This window comes from Cajanus cajan, chromosome 3, assembly GCF_000230855.2.
Source record: "Cajanus cajan strain Asha chromosome 3, NIPB_CcT2T_4, whole genome shotgun sequence".
Classification (NCBI taxonomy): Eukaryota; Viridiplantae; Streptophyta; class Magnoliopsida; order Fabales; family Fabaceae; genus Cajanus; species Cajanus cajan.
Genome location: NC_138519.1, coordinates 14,504,249 through 14,531,150, shown reverse-complemented (window position 1 = coordinate 14,531,150; position 26,902 = coordinate 14,504,249). Strand labels below are relative to the sequence as shown.

General features: G+C 32.8%; 3 protein-coding genes across 4 annotated transcripts; all 3 read left to right on the top strand.

The window, feature by feature from the left end:
- Positions 1-726: 726 nt before the first annotated feature.
- Positions 727-3,896, top strand: LOC145955585 (uncharacterized). The gene is made up of 8 exons (XM_083070520.1): positions 727-834; positions 1,225-1,517; positions 1,954-2,098; positions 2,178-2,429; positions 2,530-2,712; positions 2,800-2,992; positions 3,072-3,324; positions 3,425-3,896. Exons 4-7 carry the CDS (start codon positions 2,217-2,219, stop codon positions 3,284-3,286), a joined length of 804 nt encoding a protein of 267 aa, XP_082926646.1. The 5' UTR covers positions 727-834; positions 1,225-1,517; positions 1,954-2,098; positions 2,178-2,216; the 3' UTR covers positions 3,287-3,324; positions 3,425-3,896.
- A 32-nt stretch (positions 3,897-3,928) lies between these two features.
- Positions 3,929-4,813, top strand: LOC109793032 (uncharacterized). Its single transcript, XM_083070521.1, has 3 exons — positions 3,929-4,219; positions 4,320-4,502; positions 4,590-4,813. The coding sequence occupies exons 1-3, from the start codon at positions 4,037-4,039 to the stop codon at positions 4,803-4,805; spliced, it is 582 nt and encodes a 193-aa protein (XP_082926647.1). The 5' UTR covers positions 3,929-4,036; the 3' UTR covers positions 4,806-4,813.
- Positions 4,814-4,852: 39 nt separating this feature from the next.
- LOC145955584 (uncharacterized) lies at positions 4,853-6,872 on the top strand. 2 transcript variants are annotated; one of them, XM_083070518.1, is made up of 6 exons: positions 4,854-5,114; positions 5,215-5,397; positions 5,485-5,577; positions 5,761-5,868; positions 6,080-6,500; positions 6,626-6,872. In XM_083070518.1, the coding sequence occupies exons 1-5, from the start codon at positions 4,932-4,934 to the stop codon at positions 6,458-6,460; spliced, it is 948 nt and encodes a 315-aa protein (XP_082926644.1). In that variant the 5' UTR covers positions 4,854-4,931; the 3' UTR covers positions 6,461-6,500; positions 6,626-6,872. The 2 variants fall into 2 exon arrangements, with proteins under 2 accessions (XP_082926645.1, XP_082926644.1); XM_083070519.1 differs by lacking the exon at positions 5,215-5,397 and having other exon boundaries at positions 4,853-5,114.
- Positions 6,873-26,902: the final 20,030 nt, after the last annotated feature.

Below are 26,902 nucleotides of genomic sequence, written 5' to 3'. Positions count from 1 at the left end.
CTTCGACCCAATCTAGTTTTCTATCAGATTGCCCAATTTTATAAACTGTCACTTATAAATTGTACATCTATCATGAAATAGCTAAATACATTCACTTAAACAATAGAATTTTAATTTTATTTTATAAAATTTGTATATAAAAGTATGTTGGAAGGAAGTACTTACTGCACAACTTATTCTCTTCATATTATTAGTAGATAATATGTTATTTAATATGTGTAATACAATAATATTATTAGTGTTTGAATTATATTGCTTTGAGAATTAAAAAATTAATTATTAACTTTTACAATATGACAAACTTGCAAATATTTTATAAAAACTTTAAAATTTATACCTTTTGAGACACACTAATAAATGTTTTTTATTTCAACTACTATTAATCTTTCTATCAACTTTTATAATAAATAAAAAAATATTAATGACATAAAATTAGTTATTGAAATTTGTAATCTTAGGTCTTTGAAAAAATGCGTAGCTTATTTTTTTTATGAAAATTTAATTTATATAACATAATCTTGAATTATTTAATAAAAAAATAAAAAATAATATCCTTATTTTAAGGAATTAAAATTTAAATTTTTTTATAATTTTTTTTATAATTTTATTTATTTATTGTTTAACTTTTTTACTTAACCTAAAACAAATTCACGAGACACAGTGCACACTGATAAGCAAGCGTGAATAGGTAACCTCTCACTTTCTTATTTTTCAGGAGACATACTGATAAACAAGCGGGAAAGAAAAAGATTTTAGGTAACCTTCCACTTTTCTTTTTTATTTTCTCTCCCATCAAGAACGTTGCAGAAAACGAAGAGCGTAGAAAAATCTAAGGTAACCTCTCAACTTTATTCTCTTTTTCCTCTTGTCAAGAAAGTTTGGTTCGCCTTTTGCAATCAGAAACATTGTATGGTATTTTTATTTTCTTTATATCATCATTCTCTCTTTCACAATTCAATTCTCTTGATTATTGTAATTATTAGGTCATCATCAATTTCACTTCCATTGATTGTTGTAATAAGTTTCTCTGGACATTAAACTAAACTAAACTCTATCCCAAAATGATAAACTAAGATTGTGATATATGATTAAAAATAATGTACAATTGGAAAAAGAAGAATCAATAATTTCAAAGATTGATTTTTTTTTTTACTATTCTAATTGGATTCTTAAATGCTAATATAAACTTAATATATCTAATATTGAAAGGTTTATTGTTTGTAGTGAAGAAGAGAAAAACAACGTCAAAGCTTGAAACTTCCAAGTATGAGGAGCAGAGGATGCAAAAAATTGCAGAAAATAGAGCAAGATTAGAGGCTCTTGGGTTGTCCCAAATCTCCTCCATTTTTAAGGGTCTGATTCAAAATTCTAAGAAGAGAGATAAAGAGAAAGTTGAAAAGGATAATGAAGACTACATACTTGAAGATGAAGAAGAACTTGGATCAAATTTTTCTAGTGAGGATAACAACGATAATGATTTTAGTGTTGAAAATGCTTTTGGGTCACGAAAAAGAAAGGCAAGTGTTGAATTTTTTTTTCATTGTAATTCTAATATGCATTATTTTGTTATCAAATTATAATAGATTGTATTAGAGTAATTTAGTTTGTTAATCATTTAAGTCAATAACATATGCATTTAGGAAAAACTTTTCTTATCAAATATTACTAATCCCTAAAATTTATAGTTTTACAAGTTATTGATGATAGTCTTTCAACAAAGTATGGTGTCTCATAATCTTATATGCTCATACAAATTTTTTTAAAAACCTTTGTATGGATAGTCACTTTGTAGTTCTTAGAGAACACCAATTTTAGACAAATCTTATCATTTTGGATTGATACTTGAAATGCACAGACAATTCATCAATTTGATTATGGCATTCTTTTTTACTTATTTAATAATGTAATTTGTATTTACCTTTAATTTTTATAATTAATTATTCTAATTGATAGGTGATAAGACCATTGAGATTGAATTCTAAAAGAGTCTCTAATGGTCCATTTACACACGTTGAAAAACAACTGAATGAGTCTCAACTCAATAGGACAGCTCATGCCTCAGAAACTATGAATGTAGAACAAGTTGAATCTAATTCAGGTACTTTTATGACACTTTTTTAGGAAAAAATAAAATATTATTAGTATAGAATATTATTAATTTATCTTATTTATTTTAGGTGATCATGCCATAAGGAAAGGACGTGGACATACAATTAATGCAAAATTTAAAAAGAAAAAAAAAGGCTTATGGCAAAAGGAAAAATATTGACATTCAATTTCCTCCACCATTTTATAAGATATGTGGAAAACATGCAAAATATTTTAAGTCAGAGGCACAAGTTTGTATACGCCAGAAAGCTCCTTTGCAAGTTAATAGTTGGAGTGAAATAGCTAAAGATGATGTAGATGAAATGTGGAAACATATAAAGGTTAGTATGATTATTGCTTTCATTCAACATAATTTATATTTTTAAAATTCATTTGATAATGTTTTGTTTATGTTTCTCTTATAATATTCATGTGACATAGGATGCATTAAGTTTATCTGATGAGGTTAAGGAATATGCAATGAAGCAAATTCAATCTCAATACAAAAATAAGCTTTATCATTTACATCAACTATATCTCAAAAAGAAGGGAAGGCCAAAAAATGTATTTCCTGATGATTGGAATTGGTTAATCAATAATAAGTGGAGTGATTTAAAATTTCAGGTAAAATTACTTAAATATTTTGAGTTTAAATTTATTTGTTATAATTTTATATTTATATGATTATAAATAATTTTTATTCATATGCAGGAAAGGAGCTTAAAAAATAAAGTTAATCATATAATTTTTATTTATATGATTATAAGACCATTGAGATTGAATTCTAAAAGAGTCTCTAATGGTCCATTTACACACGTTGAAAAACAACTGAATGAGTCTCAACTCAATAGGACAGCTCATGCCTCAGAAACTATGAATGTAGAACAAGTTGAATCTAATTCAAGTACTTTTATGACACTTTTTTAGGAAAAAATAAAATATTATTAGTATAAAATATTATTAATTTATCTTATTTATTTTAGGTGATCATGCCATAAGGAAAGGACGTGGACATACAATTAATGCAAAATTTAAAAAGAAAAAAAAAGGCTTATGGCAAAAGGAAAAAATATTGACATTCAATTTCCTCCACCATTTTATAAGATATGTGGAAAACATGCAAAATATTTTAAGTCAGAGGCACAAGTTTGTATACGCCAGAAAGCTCCTTTGCAAGTTAATAGCTGGAGTGAAATAGCTAAAGATGATGTAGATGAAATGTGGAAACATATAAAGGTTAGTATGATTATTGCTTTCATTCAACATAATTTATATTTTTAAACTTCATTTGATAATGTTTTGTTTATGTTTCTCTTATAATATTCATGTGACATAGGATGCATTAAGTTTATCTGATGAGGTTAAGGAATATGCAATGAAGCAAATTCAATCTCAATACAAAAATAAGCTTTATCATTTACATCAACTATATCTCAAAAAGAAGGGAAGGCCAAAAAATGTATTTCCTGATGATTGGAATTGGTTAATCAATAATAAGTGGAGTGATTTAAAATTTCAGGTAAAATTACTTAAATATTTTGAGTTTAAATTTATTTGTTATAATTTTATATTTATATGATTATAAATAATTTTTATTCATATGCAGGATAGGAGCTTAAAAAATAAAGTTAATCATATAATTTTTATTTATATGATTATAAGACCATTGAGATTGAATTCTAAAAGAGTCTCTAATGGTCCATTTACACACGTTGAAAAACAACTGAATGAGTCTCAACTCAATAGGACAGCTCATGCCTCAGAAACTATGAATGTAGAACAAGTTGAATCTAATTCAAGTACTTTTATGACACTTTTTTAGGAAAAAATAAAATATTATTAGTATAAAATATTATTAATTTATCTTATTTATTTTAGGTGATCATGCCATAAGGAAAGGACGTGGACATACAATTAATGCAAAATTTAAAAAGAAAAAAAAAGGCTTATGGCAAAAGGAAAAAATATTGACATTCAATTTCCTCCACCATTTTATAAGATATGTGGAAAACATGCAAAATATTTTAAGTCAGAGGCACAAGTTTGTATACGCCAGAAAGCTCCTTTGCAAGTTAATAGCTGGAGTGAAATAGCTAAAGATGATGTAGATGAAATGTGGAAACATATAAAGGTTAGTATGATTATTGCTTTCATTCAACATAATTTATATTTTTAAACTTCATTTGATAATGTTTTGTTTATGTTTCTCTTATAATATTCATGTGACATAGGATGCATTAAGTTTATCTGATGAGGTTAAGGAATATGCAATGAAGCAAATTCAATCTCAATACAAAAATAAGCTTTATCATTTACATCAACTATATCTCAAAAAGAAGGGAAGGCCAAAAAATGTATTTCCTGATGATTGGAATTGGTTAATCAATAATAAGTGGAGTGATTTAAAATTTCAGGTAAAATTACTTAAATATTTTGAGTTTAAATTTATTTGTTATAATTTTATATTTATATGATTATAAATAATTTTTATTCATATGCAGGAAAGGAGCTTAAAAAATAAAGTTAATCATATAATTTTTATTTATATGATTATAAGACCATTGAGATTGAATTCTAAAAGAGTCTCTAATGGTCCATTTACACACGTTGAAAAACAACTGAATGAGTCTCAACTCAATAGGACAGCTCATGCCTCAGAAACTATGAATGTAGAACAAGTTGAATCTAATTCAAGTACTTTTATGACACTTTTTTAGGAAAAAATAAAATATTATTAGTATAAAATATTATTAATTTATCTTATTTATTTTAGGTGATCATGCCATAAGGAAAGGACGTGGACATACAATTAATGCAAAATTTAAAAAGAAAAAAAAAGGCTTATGGCAAAAGGAAAAAATATTGACATTCAATTTCCTCCACCATTTTATAAGATATGTGGAAAACATGCAAAATATTTTAAGTCAGAGGCACAAGTTTGTATACGCCAGAAAGCTCCTTTGCAAGTTAATAGCTGGAGTGAAATAGCTAAAGATGATGTAGATGAAATGTGGAAACATATAAAGGTTAGTATGATTATTGCTTTCATTCAACATAATTTATATTTTTAAACTTCATTTGATAATGTTTTGTTTATGTTTCTCTTATAATATTCATGTGACATAGGATGCATTAAGTTTATCTGATGAGGTTAAGGAATATGCAATGAAGCAAATTCAATCTCAATACAAAAATAAGCTTTATCATTTACATCAACTATATCTCAAAAAGAAGGGAAGGCCAAAAAATGTATTTCCTGATGATTGGAATTGGTTAATCAATAATAAGTGGAGTGATTTAAAATTTCAGGTAAAATTACTTAAATATTTTGAGTTTAAATTTATTTGTTATAATTTTATATTTATATGATTATAAATAATTTTTATTCATATGCAGGAAAGGAGCTTAAAAAATAAAGTTAATCGAAGCAAGCAAGAGATGAAATCAATTACCGGTACAAAATCAATTGTGCAAAAGGCATTTGAAATGGTAATATTTCATGTAAAATTCTTTGTACATTATATAAAACAATTTCCCTTTTTATTTTCATATAGAATAAGATATCAATAAATGTAAGGTTTGCAAATTTATAAAGTCATTTAACACTAAATTTTATTTTTGATAATTTAATCATTAATTTACTTGTATTATTTTATTATTTTATTTTAATAGAAACAAGAATCCAAAGCTGATGAATGGCCAAACGCTATGGAAGTTTGGAAAGCAACACGTATGAGATCTAATGGGACTTGGTGCATTCCAAATGGAGAACAAATTATGGTAAGTAAAAAGATATTTTATAGAATTTATGTTGTTATTAAATATAAAACATTAATTATATATATTGTATGTGACATATTATATATAGTTGCAATTTTCTTTATGTGTTGATAGTTAGTAATAATGCTTTTATGCAATTTTTTAATATCTATTTGTGAACTAGTATAGTGAAACTTTTAATGACATCATAATATTTTTTATATTTTTATAGGAAGATTTGAAGAATGTAAGTGACATATATCAGGAAAATATTTCAGAGGCCCCTGTACCATTGGTGGAACACTTTGCCATTGTTTTAGGAAGAAAACCAAATCACTCTATAGGTGTTGGCAGTTCAGGAATAACTAAGAAATTTTCACAAAAACAATTTCTTCAAAATCAACTTGAGAATGCTCAAAATCGAGCAAATAATTTAGATTTAGAAGTGCAAAAATTGACTGATATTACTAAAAAGCAAGAGGAGACCAATATTCAACTACAAATTGAATTGCAATCTCAAAGAGAATTGATTGATGCTCAACAAGAGCAAATGAAGCAAAATGTTGAGAATGAAGTGAAGCGTCAAATAGCTAACTTATTGGGAGAAATGTGATGGTGTAGACTCTACTGACTCAAGTGCTTAAGTTAAAAATGTAAGTTTTTTTTTGAAGTCTTTTATTAATTAATATTTTATAATTTATATGTGATTACATTTAAAAAAACACCAATTATTTTATTTTTCTACATATTTATTATTTTTTCTTATATTTATTTGCAGGACTGGAAATTCATGAAGATGTTGTCTTTTTACTTAGAGAATAGTCTATTTAATTTAAAATTTATGAAATGTTAGTAGTTGTAATAGTTTAATATACGATATTTGGGATTTAAAATGTTGTTGGTATTATGTTTCAATTTTTGTTATTAAACATGTAATGGTTCATTTATATTTAGTGATTTAGTGTTTTAACTTGTGTCCAATACTGACGCATTTACTCTAATAAATATTTTTGTGTTTTAGTTCATTATTGTACATGTACTGCATTTTATATATATATATATATATATATATATATATATATATATATATATTAATGTTATATTTGAATTATTTAATCATGTATTTACTTTAATTCATTTTCATTTTAACATTTAAAAAAGTGACGAGTGCATTATTTTTAAATTAAATAAATAGTGATAATCAAACAATATAAATTATTATAAAAAAATAGTCATAAAATTCTATCGATTAAAATTAATAATCAGTGACAAAAAATTGACATTTAATAGCAATAATAATAATAATAATACTTTGTTATTATTATTTTTATTATTATCATTATTAATTTTTAGTAGTGACGATTAAATTATCACTATATAGTCTTGTATATTTGTGACAACATGTGTTTGTCATTATTGTGTATGAGTACTAGTGACGATATTTTTTATCACAATAAATATTTTATTTGTGACATCTAAAAAATAGTCACTAATGAAATAGTGACTCGCATATTAGTGACGACTAGTGACAAATCAAAATATCGTCACAAGATATATGCAGTGACTATTTTTTAAGGTTATAGTGACAAATATTGTCATCATAAAAATCATTTTTTCTTGTAGTGGGTTCCACTAGATTTTCAATGAAGTACAAGTATTATCACCACTTTTGGTTTGCCGAGTATTATCGACCACTTCTAGTCTGCCAACTTCACTTGTCAGCGCTAGTATTCTTTGATCAGCCTCTTCAGGCTCGCGGTGAGTATTCTCGACCACTCATGGTCCTGAGTATTTTCAACCACTCCTGGTTAGCTAACTTCACTCATTAGCACTAGTATTCTTTGTTCAACCTCTTCAGGCTCTCAGTGAGTATTCTCGACCACTCCTGGCCCCAAGTATTCTCAACCACTCCTGGTTGGCTAATAGAACTAGTATTCTCTGTTCATCCTCTTCAGGCTCTTAGTGAGTATTCTCGACCACTCCTATTCCTAAGTATTCTCAACCACTCCTAGTTAGCTAATTTCACTCATTAGCTCTAGTATTCTTTGTTCAGCCTCTTCAGGCTCTCAGTGAGTATTCTCGACCACTCCTAGTCCCAAGTCTTTTCAACCACTCCTGGTTGGCTATTAGTACTAGTATTCTTTGTTCAGCCTCTCCAATCTCTCAGTGAGTATTTTCGACCACTCCTGGCCTGCTAACTTCACTTGTTAGCGCTAGTATTCTTTGATCAGCCTTTTCAGGCTCGTAGTGAGGATTCTTTGACAAGCCTCTCCAGGTTTTTACAAGTATTCTTTCCCTATCCTTTTCAGGCTGTACAAATGATAAATAGATGAGTTGGTTTGAGTTTTTGGTTTACTCTCACAAAGAGGATACAAATATTTGATACACTCACTAAGGTGCATGTTCCTAAGTTACACTTGGAACTCCTTAGTCTACAGATATAAATACACTATGGTACATTTGACTCTATAAGCTCTGTCTCTGGTTTCGTTGCTTCATGGGCTTGATATCATTCTTTTCCAACGCCAATCTTTCCAGGTTTGAAGTTATGACATATATATATTCTTGTAAAACTTGCCCGTTGCAAATGTCCGTTGAAGCACAATGTAGTCGTTCATGACTAGTTCGATCTTTCATTTAATGCACAAGATCTTGCATTAAATGTTACTTCCTATTTAGACATTGCGTGAAGTCTTCTACGTTTTTTAGCAGCAGTGTCTGACTTTAGCTGAGACCTAGGAACTTTTTTTCCTTTTTCCGGTTGCGTAGCTGTAGAGCGTTGTTTTTATCTGAAAAAGTGATGTACTTTTTCTGACACATGCATGCTTTTACTTGTGGCGTGCTTTTCTTCTTCTTTTTCTCTTCCTTTAATCATGCGTCATGTTGAGAGCTTTCGTATGATCGTAGACGATGCCTGAGTTGTCCCTTGAGACTTGATTCTTCAAATACTTGTATGGCAATCTTCGTCTGTGTCTAATAGTCCATGTCCATCTCAAGTCTTGATCTTTGTCTGAGCATTTGTCCTTTATGCTTTGACTTTCTATGGTCTAGTCAACATTGTAGATGGATAGACTTTGTTTCCGTCTGGAATATTTTTTAGTCTGTGTTATCCTTCGTCTGATATGTTGTTGACTTTCTTTTGATCTTTGACTAGCCTTCGTCTGAGTTCTTATATTGCGCTCTAGGTTGTCCTTGACACACCTTCGTCTGATATTTGATTTATCATCGTCTGGCGCACATTTCATATTCCATCTATCATTCAGCTTTGTTTACTCTTCGTGTGATCCTTATGCTGAGATTTGCCTTGACTTATATTCATCTGGTTGACCATTAGGCTTCATCTGATGTTTGTACGGATTTCATCCGGTGCTTAACCCACTTTTTTCTTGTTCTTGATTTGGCCTTGTTTGATACTTATTTTAACCCTTTGTCTGTGGTCTGTATCGTCTAAGACTTGATCATTTTCCTTTTTGTGCTAGGCTTGGCTTCGTTTGATCTTTCCGTCTGATGCTTGAAGCTTTTACCCTTTATCTTGGTTTTGGTGTAGGAAGTGGCACATGCATATTTCTTCATCTTGCATGTACTTATGTTTTTCTAAAACACTAACACACTTGTTAGAAATAACAACATGTATTATATTTATGTCATTCAAAACCTTGCTAGGAATTGCTTCATTTAACTTAACATTTTCAAAAACTCCTACATAAGGTTTCTTAGGATTTATTATTCCCACTTTGCTTCTTGCTGTCATTTGATGTTGATTGATGGACTCTGCATTATTTTTTAATATGCTATTATTGAGATTGTTCTGGCTTACTGTTGCATCTGTTGTGTTTTAGTTCTTAGCCTACTCAGCTTACTGCTTGCTCCTAGTATTGTTCCTAGAATTGTTTTTATTTTTTCTATTGGTGGATCCTTGTGATATGCTACTATTGCTTCTAGTGCTTGGGACATGAGAAATTGGAGAGGCTCAAGCTTCAACATTTTTTTTTCTCTAAGTCCTTGCCATTTAAAAATCTTTGTCCCTCGTTTGCAACATTGGAACTTGTAGGGAAAATAGGAAACAATAGACTTGTAGGGTGAAGAATTATTTTAGTTGGTTTCCTTGTGTTTAGAATCCCATCATGGAAGGGGAAGTGATGGTCATTAAACACCACATGTTGTGATATAAAAATTCTTCCTATTGAGTTTAGGAATTTGTAACCTTTGTGAGAGCCACTATACCCTTAAAAACACACATTTTGTAGTATGAAATTGCAACTTGTGTTGATTGTATGGTTACAAAGTTTTGATTCTAAGATAGAAACTGAAAATGACCAAAAGTAGATTGATTTTTGATTAATTATGATGAATAAGTACAAGTTTATATATATATATATATATATATATATATATATATATATATATATATATATATATATATATGGTTGTTGTAATAGAAACTTGTTACAACAGAGATTTGTAACAATAGAAAGTTGTTACTAGTTATTATCTAACTAATAGATAAAATCTTTATCTAACTAATAGATAAAATCTTTATCTATCTAATAGATAAAATCCCTATGAATTTAAATTTAAACATTGAATCTATGACTAGTATTTTGGTTATGATTATCTTTTTCTTTAACTTTCATAAGCATTATATCCTTGGATGTTATATTTCCAATGGCGTTGGAATCATCCAAAAAGGTTGTCTAGAACTCAAGTTATTATCAAATTAGTGAGTCGAGGTCAAACTTTCATAATTTGGCTAATATACTATGGTTTTGTAATTTTTAAAAATAGTAAATGGTAAAATCAAATCTTAAGGTCAGCATAGAAGTTGTAGATAATTATCTTAGTTTTCTAATAAAATTAAGATCAACTTGATAGCATGGGTACATCTCTAGATAACACGTTTAGAACACAGGACATCATGCAAGCTTAAGATAAGAAGAAATAGTTTGTGAGTTACAATGGTGAGTTATTTTTTTTTCTTTAAGTGTTTAATCTTGAGACCTTGTGTTTATATGTGATACGAAATGTGGATGTTCAACTTGAGAATGATATGTACAATGTTTGAGACATTGGTGAATAATGTTATAATGCTATAATATGTTATGAATGAATAGTATGAGTAGTAATAATGTATAATGTTATATTGTGAGATTTATGATGAGATGTATTAATATGAGTATTATAATGAGATATATTGGATAAGTCCAATGCTACAGACTGACAAATGAGGAAGTAAATTATTGCATATTGTATTGTTGTGATATCATTGATGTGTCTATCCATTCATACTTTATTTGCGAAATAGTATAAGTCTATGCAAATGGGATATTATAGGTCATCTGCCTATGTCTCGATGGGTGTTATGGTGGGGAATCGCTAACGGGAATGGGAGGTAACCATGGCTAGCTATAACACTTTGACAAGATCCTGATAAACATCCCCTAGTTAAGGGTGGTTTAGGGAGATCACTATAGATGGGTGGTCCCTATACTATAGATGGTGGTCACATTCCAATGGTTCATAGGCTATTCTATATTGATGATGATGAAGAGGTTGGTACCACATGCATGTAAAGTTAGGAACATGCATTGTACAAGTCTTATTTTATAAGTGAGATAATTTGTATGATTATTGGTCATAGATGATGAAATAATGTATGGAAATGGTTTGTATGAATGTGTGGATAAAGATTTATAAGTACCTAAGATGCAATTTATGTTGTATATGTGTGTGTTTATTCTTATACTTAGATATATATTGTGTGTAGATGAGATGTATTCTCAATCCCTATGTTTGTGCGCTAGTGTTTGGGTTGATCGTCATTTATAGGAATAGATCAGGTACAAGAAGATGTATTTGATGGATGAGAGACTTAAAGCTTCCCTTATTTGTGATTTGTTCTGATTAGTGTGACATCGGAGCAAAGATTATACTTTTAGCATTTTATTGGAATTATTTAAGTTTTATGCACTCGTGTTTTATATTGATGTTTTGTTCAATTAGGCAGTTTGTGTCCTGTTTAAATTTTACTCATTACTTCGTTATATTCTCCTTTATTTGAAAAATCTATTGAAAAGAGTTGTGAACCTTTTTATTAAGTAGTGATGTTTAAGAAGTTTATTAATATTTAAGTTTGTAAGATTTAAAAATTTTATTTATTAAACTCTTTATTTACTTATTTGAGGTAGGAGGGTGTCACATAAAATCCCCAAAAGAATCATTGATTGCTGCTCACACAACGTCGTACCATACAAAGAAAATAAAAAAAAATAAAAGAGTGAGACATTTATGATTCTTATAATTTGAAATCACAAAGTGTAGTGTCATAATCTTAAATAAATCAATCGCTCACATTAATCATGTGCATTATTTTATGCAATGGAAACCTATGATCTTTTCTAAATTGACAAATTCATGCATGCATGGTGTAACCCCTAAATTTTGTAATTCATCTATATATGTATAATTTCTTATAAAATATTATGTATTTTATTGTAATAAATATGTATTAAATATTATGTAAGTTTGTTGTGAATGAAATTTATATATGTAGTGTTACTTAGTGAAATTTTTTCAATTTAAGGGTGTGTATTTTATTGTCTAATTTGACTGTGTTATCGGATAGTGCATGTTGTGAACATGTTTTAAAATGTGAAAAAATAAGTATAAGAGAATTTGAGTAATCTATAATCTATATGATAGTTTGTTAAGAGTAGATTAAAAATATATACAATTAGGGAGAAAAATCTCTAAAACATAATATATAGAATTTTTCTAAGAATTTAACTTTGAAATTTATTCTACTAATACATTAAATTAGAGAATTATGGAAAAGTGTTCAATAGGATATATAGAATTTTATCTTAATTTTAGTATGTTTAGAATAATTAATAAAATTTTCTAACTAAGAAAAAGTAAAAAAAAAATCAAATTTCAATCTATTAAAATATTCCAAGAAAACAATTTATAATTAACTAAAATAATTAAAAGATGATTAAGAGGTATAATCTTATGTTTTTGAGGGTGAAACATTTGTAATGAATTTATTTTCTCTTAATCATGATTAGAATTTTGAGAAAAAATCAAATAACTATATAAAAAAAAATTCTTGAATTTAGCACGTAACTCTACGACTTTGACCAAGTGAGGACGTTGGAGGCCATTTGGCCAGATTTTGGTCACAAAATGGGTCAAAACATTAGACCAAACACGTAATGAAGAAGAGAACAAAAGGGAAAAGTTAAAAATTCACAATATAAAAACCTATCCACACACCCACACCAACATAAAATAAATAAATAAAGAAAGAAAGAAAAACCATGGCAAAATAGGAGAAGAAGGAGAGAATCACCAAAAATTTAAGGGGGAAAAAAGAGGAGAGGAATAGAAGAGACGAATATTTAAGAAGAGAAAAATTGAAAGAAAACTAGTAAAAATTTTGGAGAAACAAGTATGAGTTAGATAAATTTATTCATGTCCTTTTAGGATAATTGTATAATAGGTTTTGATCATGCATGATTTTTAAGTTTGGATGTTTGGAAACTTAGGTTAGAAGACTTGGTTAATTGTTGGAATTAAATGAAACAAATTTGGTATGTTTTTTGTTTTTGGATGATAATTATGTTTGGTTTTGATTGTTTGACGTTAGAAAATTGAAAAATGGAAGTTGATTAAGGTGGGGGAGGATTCAGTTCTAAGGTTGAGGGAGCGGACAAATCTAAATTTTTCAAAAAAGTTCAAGGGCAAAATGGTCATTTCATTCCTTAAGAACATCGATTGAATTTTTGGAAAAATAAAATTAAGGGTAGAATGACAATTTTAACCTAGGGGCATAAAAGGACTAATAAAAAATATTCGAAGGTATAATTGGAATTTTAGAAATTAAGTAAGGGTATAATTAAAAAATTAGGAAAAATCTAAGGATGAAATTGGAGTATTGTTTAAAAAACATCACTAGACGTGGTAAATTAATTAAAGAGAAGCTAGGAAATGATTAAGGGCATAATTGAAATATTAAAAATTAATTAAGGGTAATATTGAGATTAAAAATATAAATTAGGGGTAGAATTGAACTACTAGAAAAATAGTGATCGAATTTTAATTGAAATTTGAGGATAAAATTATAAGTATTTTAGGAATTGAATTTAAAAGAAGTAAGATTTAAAATTTATTAATTAGTTGAGAATAAAAGTTATTTAACTACTAAATGTATGTAAAGTTATATGAATTAATTTTAATTATTCATTATTGAAATGATGAATAGCAAATTCTTTTGACATGATGCATGAGCATACTGTATGATGTGATTTTTAAGTCAAAAAACTTTTGAGAGGAAAAAAAAGAGTATGTAAAAAAGTTTGAAAATATTTTTATTTTACTAACGAAGACGGTCATCAAATTAATTAATATAATGAATTGTTTATGTGGAGCCCTTTTTTTATTCTTTGAATTTTATGAAGTGTAGCCGCATCAAATGAGTATTACTTACATCACCCATCTTAATCTTGACATTTTGTGCTACAGATTAGTCGTAGATCATAGAGTTGGTGTTCGAATACCAAGATAAAATCTCTATTTCATTTTTTTTCTATCCCTTAATTTTCTTTATTGCATCATAGTATGATCATATACATTGCATCAGAACTCATTGACCATCTTAGCATGTTATGCCACATATTTAATGTAGATCATAGAGTTGGTGATGGATACCAAGATAAAATCTCTATCTCATTTTTTCTACCCCTTAATTTTCTTTATTACATCATAGTAAGATCATATAAATTGCATTAGAACTTCATTGACCATACTCTTTTAAATTTTAATTACCTTAATCAATTGTAGTAAAAAAAAATTAGGAAAATATTCTTTCAGGTGTAAGAAAAACTTTATAGATCGAGTTTAATTTGAAAATCCAATCCATTCCCTTCGTGGACTTCTTGCCATTTGTCTAACATGGTTTTCAAAATATTTTCAACAATTGATAGTCCCCAATCTCGATAAAGAGGGAAATGAATAGCTTCTGGATATTTTTTGTATTTTCTTCTCCCTTATCTAATCTTAACTCTTGCACATATATCCCTTCTCCTTATAAAGTAGGAATTTAACTTCATGCGAGACAATTCTCTAGAAAAATTTGAAGATATGAAAATTAAAAGGAATATGAAGAAGGAAAATAGTTGTTTGTTGTTGCATTGCTCACATAATATACAAAATCTCTACATTGACAATTCTAAAAAATCCTATAGATAAATAAGAATAACATTGGTAACTTGGTTTCCATCAACATAGTAGTTGCATTACAAAGGCAACTTAGCTATCCACCTATTGAACATAGCGAAACCTTCATCAGGCTTATACTCAGGAGCTATATGTCATAAGCCCTGCAATTAATTGCAATAAAATTGGGATAACTCTATAGACAATTTTTCACCGCATCATGTATTTTCTTAAAAAAGGTGAGTCGGAGAGAGAGAATAAGAATACAAATGAGCACTTGTGATATCTTAATGATAATATATATATATATATATATATATATATATATATATATATATATATATATATATATATAAAACAAAGAAATTTTCCAACTTATTTTTTTCACTAAAACTGAAACTAAACATTCCACACGAAACTAAACATTCCACATCTAATAATTTGTTATCTTATTAACTACAATGTTATTAATTGAATTTGAAATTTGAAATAGCATGCAATTATTTTGCACCCATTAACATTTTGTGCATGATTAATATTTTCAATATGCATTTAATTCACACTCATTTGCATTCTACAAGCAAATACACTAATGTATCTATATTATTTTTAAGATTTATCAGGAAATTAGGGACATATTATTGACATTTTTTCATTAATTAGAAGATTGAATTTTACATATGACAGTAAGTAATTAAAAGATATTATGGACATATGATAGTCCTCATAACAAATATTTTGTTCAATGAGTTCTCTTCCTCCTATGCAAATAAAATCGTGAAAGAAAATGGACAAACGAATAGACAAAGAAAGAAAGTTATGCACAAGAGTAAAAAGAAGTTAAATATATAAACGTGATTATGGAATAAGAGTTACATGTCCATTGATTCTGGAATTTACATGAGAATGTGAAATGATGAGAAAAAGTTGACATATAAGCAAATACACTAATGTATCTATCCAATAACTGGTAGCTCCACTACTACAATACAAGCTATCTACATCGGTTCTGTATCATCATCTACATCGGTTTTAGAACCGATGTAGAAGAGGGTGACGTAGTAAATGTATATAAATCTACATTGGTTCATTACAACCGATGTAAATCTATACCCCTCTATCTGCCGCCGAGAACTGCGTCGTCGCCATCACCGCTACCTTGTTGTAGCTGTAGTTGGATACCTGAAGAAATCAACATTCACCAAGATAAACAAACAAAAGGCAAATTAACGTTACGCGTCTTGGATCTTTTCGGCACCGTCACTTGTCGCTAGGTCGTGGCGAAACGAAACGATCGAGGAATCAGGGGGACGCTCCGCAGATTCCGGTGACTGAGAGGTCGCCGAGCTCGGCGCGGCGCTGCGGAGGAGAAAATCACGGCGAGAAAGTGTGGGAAAACCGAATGGGAGAATCTAGGGAACTATGATCTAGAAAATCAGTTACAGAGGAGAGAGAGGGAGAAGGATGTAATTATCTCCACGGGCCTGCGAGGGTGGATGGTGTGAGAAGACGGAACCCTAGGCCCGCTGAAGGACTCCACGGTGCTGCTCATACCGCTGGTGGTGGCACTAGTAGAAAATAAGTATATTACGTCACCCCTTTTACGTCGGAAATACGAAAATCCGACGTAAAAAAAATGCGGTGGCATTTTTGTAATTTTTGCGAACTTTTTTACGTCGCACCTGGTAAGGTCCGACGTAAAAAGTCCAATCTACGTCGCACCTTCCCAGGTGCGACGTAAAAAGTCCAATTTACGTCGCACCCTACCAGGTCCGACGTAAAAAAGACGCAAATTTGAATAAGAGAGCGCGAGGCACACCGCGCGCATTCACTTTTCATTTTTTTCTCTGTAAACCCTCTTCCTCTTCGTTGTGTAAATCCCTCCGCCTCCTACTCCTCTTCCTCTTCCTCTTCCTCTTCCTCTTCCTCTTCGTTGTGTAAGGTGTGATTTTTTTCTATCATTCAGTCTCCGTTCATACGACAAAAACAAGCAGTTTGCGTTCATACGACTAAATGTGTATTTTGAACTTATTATGTGTGTTTCTTTATATATTTTGAGTAGGAACAACCAGTGGCTGAAGCCAAGCCTGAGGAGAACAGAGAAGAGAAGCGATTCTGGGAAGAAAAGCGATTTCTGGGAGGAAAACGCAGAAGAAAAGCGATTTCTGGGAAGCAGAACGGGCCGTTCTGCAAGGAGAACGGCCCGTTCTCCAAGCAGTATGGGCCGTTCTCCAAACAGAATGCCCCGTTCTGCAAGGAGAACGGGCCGTTCTCCAAGCAGAACGGGCCGTTCTCCAAGCAGAACGGGCCGTTCTGCTACATTCATTTTTCTTTTTTTTTTAAAAAATTTTTACGATTTTTTACGTCGGACCTGGGTATGTCCGACGTAAATTTACGTCGGTTTTTGACCCCCGACGTAAATTTTACGTCTCCCGCTTCTACGTCGGACGTTTCCCTGACGTAAAAACCCCTAAATAACCGACGTAAAAAGGGTCTTTTGTACTAGTGTGGGCCGATTCACCTGGACCACGGGCTCGAACTTGGAGAAGTCGTGGGCCTGGTAGAGGGGAATCTGGTCGGACTCAGGCCCACGGAAGGATTGGGCGGCATTGTCGTAGGACCGGGCAGCATCCTCGGTGGAATCGAAGGTGCCGAGCCAGACGAGCGACTTCTTCCAGGGATCTCGAATCTCGGCTGCGAAGCGGCCCCAGGGGTGCTTCCTGACGCCGCGAAAGCGCGTCTCCTTGGGCAGAGGGTGGTGGTGGGCGGCAACGGCTCTCCCTCGGTGCATCTGGGTGTGGAGAGTGGTTTATTGCTCTTCTACAAGAACCACCAGGACGGGAGGAATGGGTTTGGGTGATCTGGCAGAGGAAGGCGAGGGAGTCAGAGGGAGAGGGAGAGGCAGCGACGGCGGCGTAGGAGTGGAGGAGGGAGTTGGGGAAGCGGGGATTGGAGGAGGAGGTTTGGGGATTTGAAGAGAGGGAGAGGAGGAGGGGTTTGGTGTTTGTTTGGAGGGAGAAGGGGGTTAGGGTTCGCGATTGTAGTGCGAAATGAATGAGGGATTTTCCCCATCACGAGAATAATCTCATTTATACATCGGTCATGATCAAAACCGATGTAGAATACATGTTATATCTTTTATTTAATTACAAGTTTGTCACCGTGTTTATGATTTACATCGGTTCTGCTAAAACCGATGTAAATATGACGATGTAAAAGAGTGTTTTTGTAGTAGTGCTCAACTTTTATATTATGACACCCTCTACCCCAACTTTAATACACAATAAATTAAAAAAAAATTTCTTCTTTTTGAGTAGATAAAACCTTTCATAGTTTGATAATATCTTTCTTATATAAAACAATTGTCTAAAATATCATAAGGTAGAAGATTCACATTCGTAACTCATAAATCATAGAAAATCCTCTTGTAAGTATCAAAATTCAAGAGATCGTATAAAAGGAAAATATAGATTAATTCCAGCAAAGGTGGCAGTGCCTCCTAGTTAGGAACTAATCTATAACTTTCAAATCAGGTAATAAAATAGTATGACAAAGATGCATATTTTGGTCTTTTATCAAGGACGTTAAAAGTTTATCAAGGACGTTCAAAATTACAAAAGAAAGATTACAACTTTATTTACGTTATTTCTTTGCTAGAAATTAAAAAAGAAAACAAACTAAAGTTATTAAAATAATAACATATTAGACTAAGCTAGCTAAGCCCCAATGTCACATCCTATCAGAGCATGCCCAACTGAAGCCTTAAGCCTCATCACCAACATCCTCATGATGATGATCACCTGCAACATAATTTAAGCACATACAAAAGCAACAAGGGAGTGAGAAACATCTCACTCAGTTTTAGGTGAAGAAATAAAGGTTAGATAGCACACACACACACAACAAATATAAGTCACATGTAAATAGTACTCATACATAATCAACATCACATATACACTCATTTATCATGCAATGATGTCATGAATTCGACTCATAAATGCATGCATGTGGCACCATAAGGAAGTTTCTCAATTCATCATCACTGGTGACCCTAAGGCACACCTGGTTACAACTGTCGGTGACCCAAAGGTACACCTTGTTAGCTTATGATCGAAGTCGTATCCGGTCAAATAAAAACAATTAAATGTAGTACTAGGAAGTTGTCCTAGGTCGTCTCTCAAGGACCATTTTTCTCTGTCAAAGGCTTAAACACACGAAGTGGGGGGGGGGGGGTTTGGTTGTTCAGATTTTTAATTTTATAACACAATAAAATGCAGATAACACAATAAGTAAAATAGATTGGCTCCTTGTTCGGATTGTAACTCTCTTATCCTTGGTTCATAATAAGATTGCTCTGTTAACCACTTAATCCTTGTTCCATCTGAGTTAACCAACTAAGCGAAGATTAACTCAAGATTTCCCTACACGAATTAAGCAAACGTATACAACATCAACCTCTTCACAGATTAAGCAACTGTGTCATTAAGCATAGCCCATTAAGCATGGACATACTAATATAGAGGTTGAATGAAGAAGAACAAAGTAGAACAGGGACACACAAACATACCCAACCTCAAACAGAGATTACAATCCATAACAAGAAGCCAACCCAATGGTTTTAGCCTTCCATTAAATTTGAACTAGAAATGAAAATGCAAGGAAAATGAAAATGCATTAAATCAAGTTAAAGAGTACTATAATCTAGCCTTCCATGGAGGAGGCAAAGAACAGAATTAAAATGCATACAAAAGGAAAGGACAATAAAACATAAACTACAACTACAACAGAGAAAATAAACTTAAGGAAAACAAAGAGAAGGGAGGAGAAGAACACCCAAGAGTAACTTATTTGAAGGTGTATTGAGGGGTGTCTTACAATGGAGAAGTGAAGGCCTATTTATAGCCTTCATCTAACACAAAAGAAATATAAAATAATGGGAAAAAGCTAAGACAAAACGAAATGGGATGAGTTGGTGTTGTTGGTGGGATGAGTTGGATGCCATTTCCGCACCGATTTTTGACCACCGAAATTGTCCTTCTAGATGAACGAATTTGAACACGGTTCCTTCTGCAAAGTTCTAGGTCTTTGTCTCCGCTTTCCAGGGCCACCGAGTCTTCACCATTTGGATCACTACAGCCCAAGTTAAGCCCTGAAGACCGAGACATGTTCATCAGCCCAAAAACAGCGAAAATTTAGAATAATAATTCCCAACTATCCAATTTGGCCCAACAACACACATATCTATCTAAATCCTATAATTAACCATAGATGGAATGTAAAATAGCTAAATTGAAGGAAAAGATACATATCAAATTATGATTTATCAGCTTATTCAACTGTCGGTGACCTTAAGGTACACCTTGTTAGCATCACTGGTATGCGGCCTCAGCGGCACACCTGGAGTAATATATATGCATATGATGCATGTCACACATTCACTATTTCATTAACTCAACATTTAACTTATTACAGAATTTCATTTAGTATATCATATCATTACTTTTCATATTTTATAATCACAATTTGTCTCAATAGTCCATGCTTAGGTCTCATGTCATTTGTCCATATTTCACATGGTCATGTCATAATACTCGTCATAAGGTCCGCATAGGAATTCACAAAGAACATTCTTTTTCATATTAAAACTTATTTAATTTTAACATTAATTCTATATTCATTTATTACTTTCAAGGAACAAAGTAACAAAGAACAAAGTAACAAGAACAAAGTAACAAGAACAAAGTAACAAAAACAAAGTAACAAGAACAAAGTAACAAGAGCAAAGTAACAAGCGCAAAGTAACAAGACCAAAGTAACAAGAGCAAAGTAACAAGAACAAAGTAACAAGAACAAAGTAACAAGGAATAAAGTAGACCAAACAGAACCACAGGCAAGGGATTGGGGGCTAATCCGACAAACAGACTATCCAACAATTATCCCCACACCCCCGAGCGAGGTTTCTCACTCCCCCCCTTACGTGGATAAGTAGGAGCTGAAACTTGGGCAGAGCCTCCTCTTCTGGATTCCCTCTTTTTCTTTCCCTCTCTCTTTCTTTCTCTATTTCTTTCTTTCTTTCTTTCTTTCTTTCTCTCTCTCTCTCTCTTTCTCCCTTCTCTCTCTAAAATTTTACTATTTCACTCTGTTATAATTTTTTTCACCCCCTGGCCCCTATTTATAGGCCTTCTGACGCACCCGGAACGGCCCGTACTGATTTTGGAACGGCCCGTTCCGGATCCTTCAAATCTGGGCAAAATTCTCAACTGGAACGACCCGTTCCAAAAACAGAACGGCCCGTTTCCATAAAGTAGAACGGCCCGTTCTAAAAGCAGAACGGCCCGTTCTGGGATTCAAGTTATCACACATTGACCATTATGGGAACGGCCCGTTTCTAACAAATTTTTTTAGGCATTTTCAGAAATCCAGAACGGGCCGTTCCCTGGGAACGGCCCGTTTTGGAGAAATCAAAGCTGGTCATTTTACAAATTGGGAACGGCCCGTTCCACTTTTGGAACGGCCCATTCTGCTGCTTCAGAAATTGTATATTTCCATTGTTTGGAACGGCCCGTTCCACATTTGGAACAACCCGTTCCAACGTAAAAACAATAATTTTATAAAATTTTTCATAAATAATTTTAAATTATTAAAAACCTTTACAATATTTTATAAAACCCCCTTTAGTTAACTAAAATAACTATACAAAAATAAATAATAATCAACATTATACTAGTAGGAAAATTTGGGGTGTTACAATTCTCCCCTCCTTTTAGAAATTTCGTCCCTGAAATTTACCTGAAAACAGAAATGGATAAGCTTCTCGCATCTTGCTTTCTAATTCCCATGTAGCACTTTCTTCAATATTTCCTCCCCAAACAACCTTAACCAAAGCGATTTCCTTTCCTCTTAGTTGTTTCACTCTCGTGTCATCAATCCTTAAAGGAACCATTTCATAAGTGAGATTATCCTTTAACTGAATGTTGTCGGACTCAATGATATGGGAAGGATCATGGACATATTTTCTGAGTGGGAAACATGAAAGACACTATGGGGATTTGAAAGGGATGGAGGCAAAGCAATTTGATAGGCTACTTCACCGATCCTTTTAAGAACTTGATAAGGACCAATGAAACGTGGAGTAAGCTTACGGGATTTCAGTGCTCTGCCTACTCCTGTCCAAGGAGTGACTTTAAGGAATACATGATCACCTTCTTTAAACTCAAGGTCTTTTCTCCTCTTGTCATTATAACTCTTTTGCCTACTCTGGGTTGCTCTCATCTTCTCTTGGATCATCTTAACCTGTTCAGTAGTTTGTTGAACTATCTCAGGTCCTAACATGGCATTCTCTCCAGGTTCTACCCAACATAAAGGTGTTCTACATCTCCTACCATACAGAGCCTCATATGGTGCCATCCCAATACTGGAATGGTAGCTATTGTTGTAGGTAAACTCTATCAAAGGTAGGAAACTATCCCAACTACCCCCATGTTCCAAGATGCAAGCCCTCAACAAGTCTTCCAAAGATTGTATGGTTCTCTCAGTTTGGCCATCTGTTTGGGGATGGTAGGCTGAACTCAATCTAAGCTTAGTGCCTAAAGCCTTATGCAAACTCTCCCAAAATCTAGAGGTGAACCTAGGATCTCTATCTGACACTATACTAGTAGGAATTCCATGCAACCTCGTGATCTCACTAATGTACAACTTGGTTAACCTCTCCAAAGGGTACCTAATATTAATGGGAATAAAATGGGCAGACTTAGTCAATCTATCCACAATGACCCATATAGCATCCAAGTTCTTCACAGTCTTAGGTAACCCAACTACAAAATCCATAGAGATGCTATCCCATTTCCACACAGGCATATCTAAAGGTTGCATCAGACCTGAAGGTTGTTGGTGTTCTACCTTAGTTTTCTGACATACTAAGCAAGCATACACAAATTCCTCCACTTCCCTCTTCATCTTAGGCCACCAAAACATCTTCTTAAGGTCTTGGTACATCTTAGTGGCTCCTGGATGGATACTAAGAATACTCTTATGACCTTCTTCTAGGATTTCTCTCTTAAGCTCTGGCACACTAGGAATGCACCACCTATCCTTAAATCTCAAAACTCCATCCACTCCAAATCTAAACTCACTCTCCACACCTTGATTCAATTTCTCTACTTGACTCAATAAGAAAGGATCTATCTTCTGACCTTCTCTAATCTCATCTATCAAGCTATTAGTCACTCTCAAAGCTCCCAACTTAATACTCTTAGAGGTCAACTCACACCCTAAGCTCATATCCCTAAACTCCTCAATCATTTGTAATTCCCTAATCATCAAAGAAGACACTTTCAAAGATTTTCTACTCAAAGCATCAGCTACAACATTAGCCTTGCCAGGGTGATAATTCAATTGAAAGTCATAATCTTTAAGGAACTCTAACCATCTCCTCTGCCTCATATTCAATTCCTTTTGGTCAAACAAGTACTTAAGGCTTTTATGGTCACTAAAAACCTCAAACCTAGACCCAAACAAGTAATGTCTCCACAACTTAAGCACAAATACTATTGCAGCTAACTCAAGGTCATGGGTAGGATAGTTTTGCTCATGAATTTTAAGTTGTCTAGAAGCATAGGCTACTACCTTACCCTCCTGCATAAGTACTCCTCCTAAACCTAATTTAGAAGCATCACAAAATACCTCAAAAGTCTTACTAGGATCAGGTAACACTAACACAGGGGCACTAGTTAATCTTCTCTTTAGCTCTTGAAAACTCTCCTCACACCTAGAATCCCACACAAAAGGTTGGTCCTTCTTCGTCAGCTTAGTCAAAGGAAGAGCTAGCCTAGAGAAATTCTCTATGAACCTTCTGTAATAACCAGCTAGTCCTAGGAAACTCCTAATCTCAAATACTGATTTGGGTGTTCTCCACTCTAACACAGCTTCTACCTTAGCAGGATCTACAGCTATCCCACCCTTGGATATCACATGTCCTAGAAAGTTCACACTATCCAACCAAAATTCACATTTTGACAATTTAGCATACAACTGCTTCTCCTTAAGGGTTTGAAGAACGATCCTAAGGTGTTCAACATGCTCCTCCCTAGTCTTGGAATACACCAGGATATCATCTATGAAGACCACTACAAATCTATCCAAGTAAGGGTGAAAGATCCTATTCATGTAGTCCATAAAAACACCAGGTGCATTAGTCACACCAAAAGGCATAACTAAATACTCATAGTGCCCATAGCGGGTCTTAAAGGCAGTCTTAGGAACATCCTCAGCTCTCACTCTAATTTGATGATATCCTGACCTTAAATCGATCTTACTAAACACACAAGCTCTAACTAGTTGATCCATAAGGTCATCTATCCTAGGCAAGGGATACTTATTCTTAATGGTCACTTTATTCAGTTGCCTATAGTCTACACACAACCTCATGCTCCCATCTTTCTTCTTAACCAACAAAACAGGTGCTCCCCAAGGCGAGACACTAGGCCTAATGAATTGTTTTCCTTGCAGTTTCTCTATTTGTTTCTTAAGCTCAACTAACTCTGATGGGGACATCCTATAGGGTGCTATAGATATAGGTGAGGTACCTGGTACTAAATCTATGGTAAACTCAATCTCTCTCAGGTGGTAAACTAGACACATCCTTAGGAAATACTTCTGGAAATTCTCTCACTAAGGGAATCTCATCTAGTTTACTATCAGTCTCAAGTGTTAAGGAAGCTAAGATCAAGTACACTCTTTCATTTTCTTTTAAACAAGTTTTAATGTCAGCAACACTAAGAAATTCCGCACTCTTACATTCACCAAAGGAAATAGATTTCTCAAAGCAGTTTAAAAGGACATGGTGAGAAGATAACCAATCTATACCAAGAATTACATCTAATTGACTAAGAGGCAAACAAATTAAGTCAACTAGAAACTGCTTATCAGAAACTGTCAAAGGACATTTCAAACACACTAGGGATGTAGTCACAGGACCATTAGTAGGGGTTTCAACAACTAAATCAAAATCTAATAAAGATACAGGCAAATTTAATTTTTGGACACAAGAGACAGAAATAAAGGAATGAGTTGCACCAGAATCAAATAGTACAACAAAAGGAGTCTCAGCTATGAAACAAGTACCTTGTATCAAATTTTTTGACTGAGAATCTTCAGCACCACTAAGAGCAAATACTCTCCCTATTGTCTTTGGACGCTCAATTTGCGAACCCGATCCAATAACACGTGTTCTTGGTGGTTCGGGACAGTGGGTACTGATGTGACCCTTACCCCTGCAATTGAAGCAAGTAACCTCGTTGTCATTACACTCAGACCGATTATGACCAATACGTCCACACTTTCCACATCTTCCTGAAGGAGTGGACACAGATCCTCCAACACTTCCAGTAGCACTAACAGTGGATCCTCTAGTAAATGACTTGCTTTTATTAGCAGCAGCTTTACTCCCTTGAAATCTAGTAGGAGCGGAGTAAGGCTTACTCCTACCCGAAGTACTAGAACTCACAGCATGGATAGGACCTCCAACTCCTTTATAGAAAGCAGCACAATCATGGTTGTCCTGATCATAAATACTGCACTTATTGACCAGAGTGGGAAAGTGATATATCTCCTGATAGTTAATTGCAGTTTTCACTTCAGGACGCAGACCATTTACAAATTTTATGCATTTAGCTCTTTCACCACCCTCACCATGGTAGTGTGTACAATAACGAACCAAAGCATCAAATTTGGCAGCATATTCTGCCACTGTGTTGTTCCCTTGATTCAGCTCAAGAAATTCCATTTCTTTTCGACTCCTCACATCATCCGAAAAATACTTCTCAAGGAAAGCTTTCTTAAAGTTGTCCCAATTCAAGTGCACCCCTCCATCAATCATCCTCCGAAGTGCTCCTTCCCACCAAAAGTGAGCATCAGCAGTCAACATGAAGGTGGCCAACTTCACCTTCTGAGTGAGGGGACAATCCATAACATTGAAGATCTTCTCAATCTCCGTTAGCCAATTCATAGCAGCATCTGGGTCATATCCTCCTTTAAAGGTAGGTGGGTGATTTCGTTGAAATTGCTCCAACCAGTTAGAAGCGACCTCAGCCCTATTGTTATTATTCATAGCTTGTGCTAATGCTTGAAGAGCATCAGCAATCGCACGATCATTTCTACCAGCCATAGTCTAAGAAAATAATACAATTAATAAACATAATCAATAAACATACTAGCATACCAACAAGTTTCACAATCAATTCAATCCATCATTCATGTACCAAATAAGCATAGTAAACTCATAACTCACGGTCGATTAGATTGACCTGCTCTGATACCACTAAATGTGACACCCTCTACCCCAACTTTAATACACAATAAATATAAATTTTTTTTCTTCTTTTTGAGTAGATAAAACCTTTCATAGTTTGATAATATCTTTCTTATATAAAACAATTGTCTAAAATATCATAAGGTAGAAGATTCACATTCGTAACTCATAAATCATAGAAAATCATCTTGTAAGTATCAAAATTCAAGAGATCATATAAAAGGAAAATATAGATTAATACCAGCAAAGGTGGCAGTGCCTCCTAGTTAGGAACTAATCTATAACTTTCAAATCAGGTAATAAAATAGTATGACAAAGATGCATATTTTGGTCTTTTATCAAGGACGTTAAAAGTTTATCAAGGACGTTCAAAATTACAAAAGAAAGATTACAACTTTATTTACGTTATTTCTTTGCTAGAAATTACAAAAGAAAATAAACTAAAGTTATTAAAACAATAACATATTAGACTAAGCTAGCTAAGCCCCAATGTCACATCCTATCAGAGCATGCCCAACTGAAGCCTTAAGCCTC

Excerpts from the sequence above, each read along its gene's own strand:
- LOC145955585 (XM_083070520.1), top strand. The coding sequence starts at position 2,217 with ATGCAAAATTTAAAAAGAAAAAAAAAGGCTTATGGCAAAAGGAAAAAT. Across the intron at positions 2,713-2,799 it reads GGAGTGATTTAAAATTTCAG|GAAAGGAGCTTAAAAAATAA; the intron begins GTAAAATTACTT and ends ATTCATATGCAG. Across the intron at positions 2,993-3,071 it reads ACAAGTTGAATCTAATTCAA|GTGATCATGCCATAAGGAAA; the intron begins GTACTTTTATGA and ends TATTTATTTTAG.
- LOC109793032 (XM_083070521.1), top strand. The coding sequence starts at position 4,037 with ATGGCAAAAGGAAAAAATATTGACATTCAATTTCCTCCACCATTTTAT. Across the intron at positions 4,220-4,319 it reads AAATGTGGAAACATATAAAG|GATGCATTAAGTTTATCTGA; the intron begins GTTAGTATGATT and ends CATGTGACATAG. Across the intron at positions 4,503-4,589 it reads GGAGTGATTTAAAATTTCAG|GAAAGGAGCTTAAAAAATAA; the intron begins GTAAAATTACTT and ends ATTCATATGCAG.
- LOC145955584 (XM_083070518.1), top strand. The coding sequence starts at position 4,932 with ATGGCAAAAGGAAAAAATATTGACATTCAATTTCCTCCACCATTTTAT. Across the intron at positions 5,115-5,214 it reads AAATGTGGAAACATATAAAG|GATGCATTAAGTTTATCTGA; the intron begins GTTAGTATGATT and ends CATGTGACATAG. Across the intron at positions 5,578-5,760 it reads TGCAAAAGGCATTTGAAATG|AAACAAGAATCCAAAGCTGA; the intron begins GTAATATTTCAT and ends TTATTTTAATAG.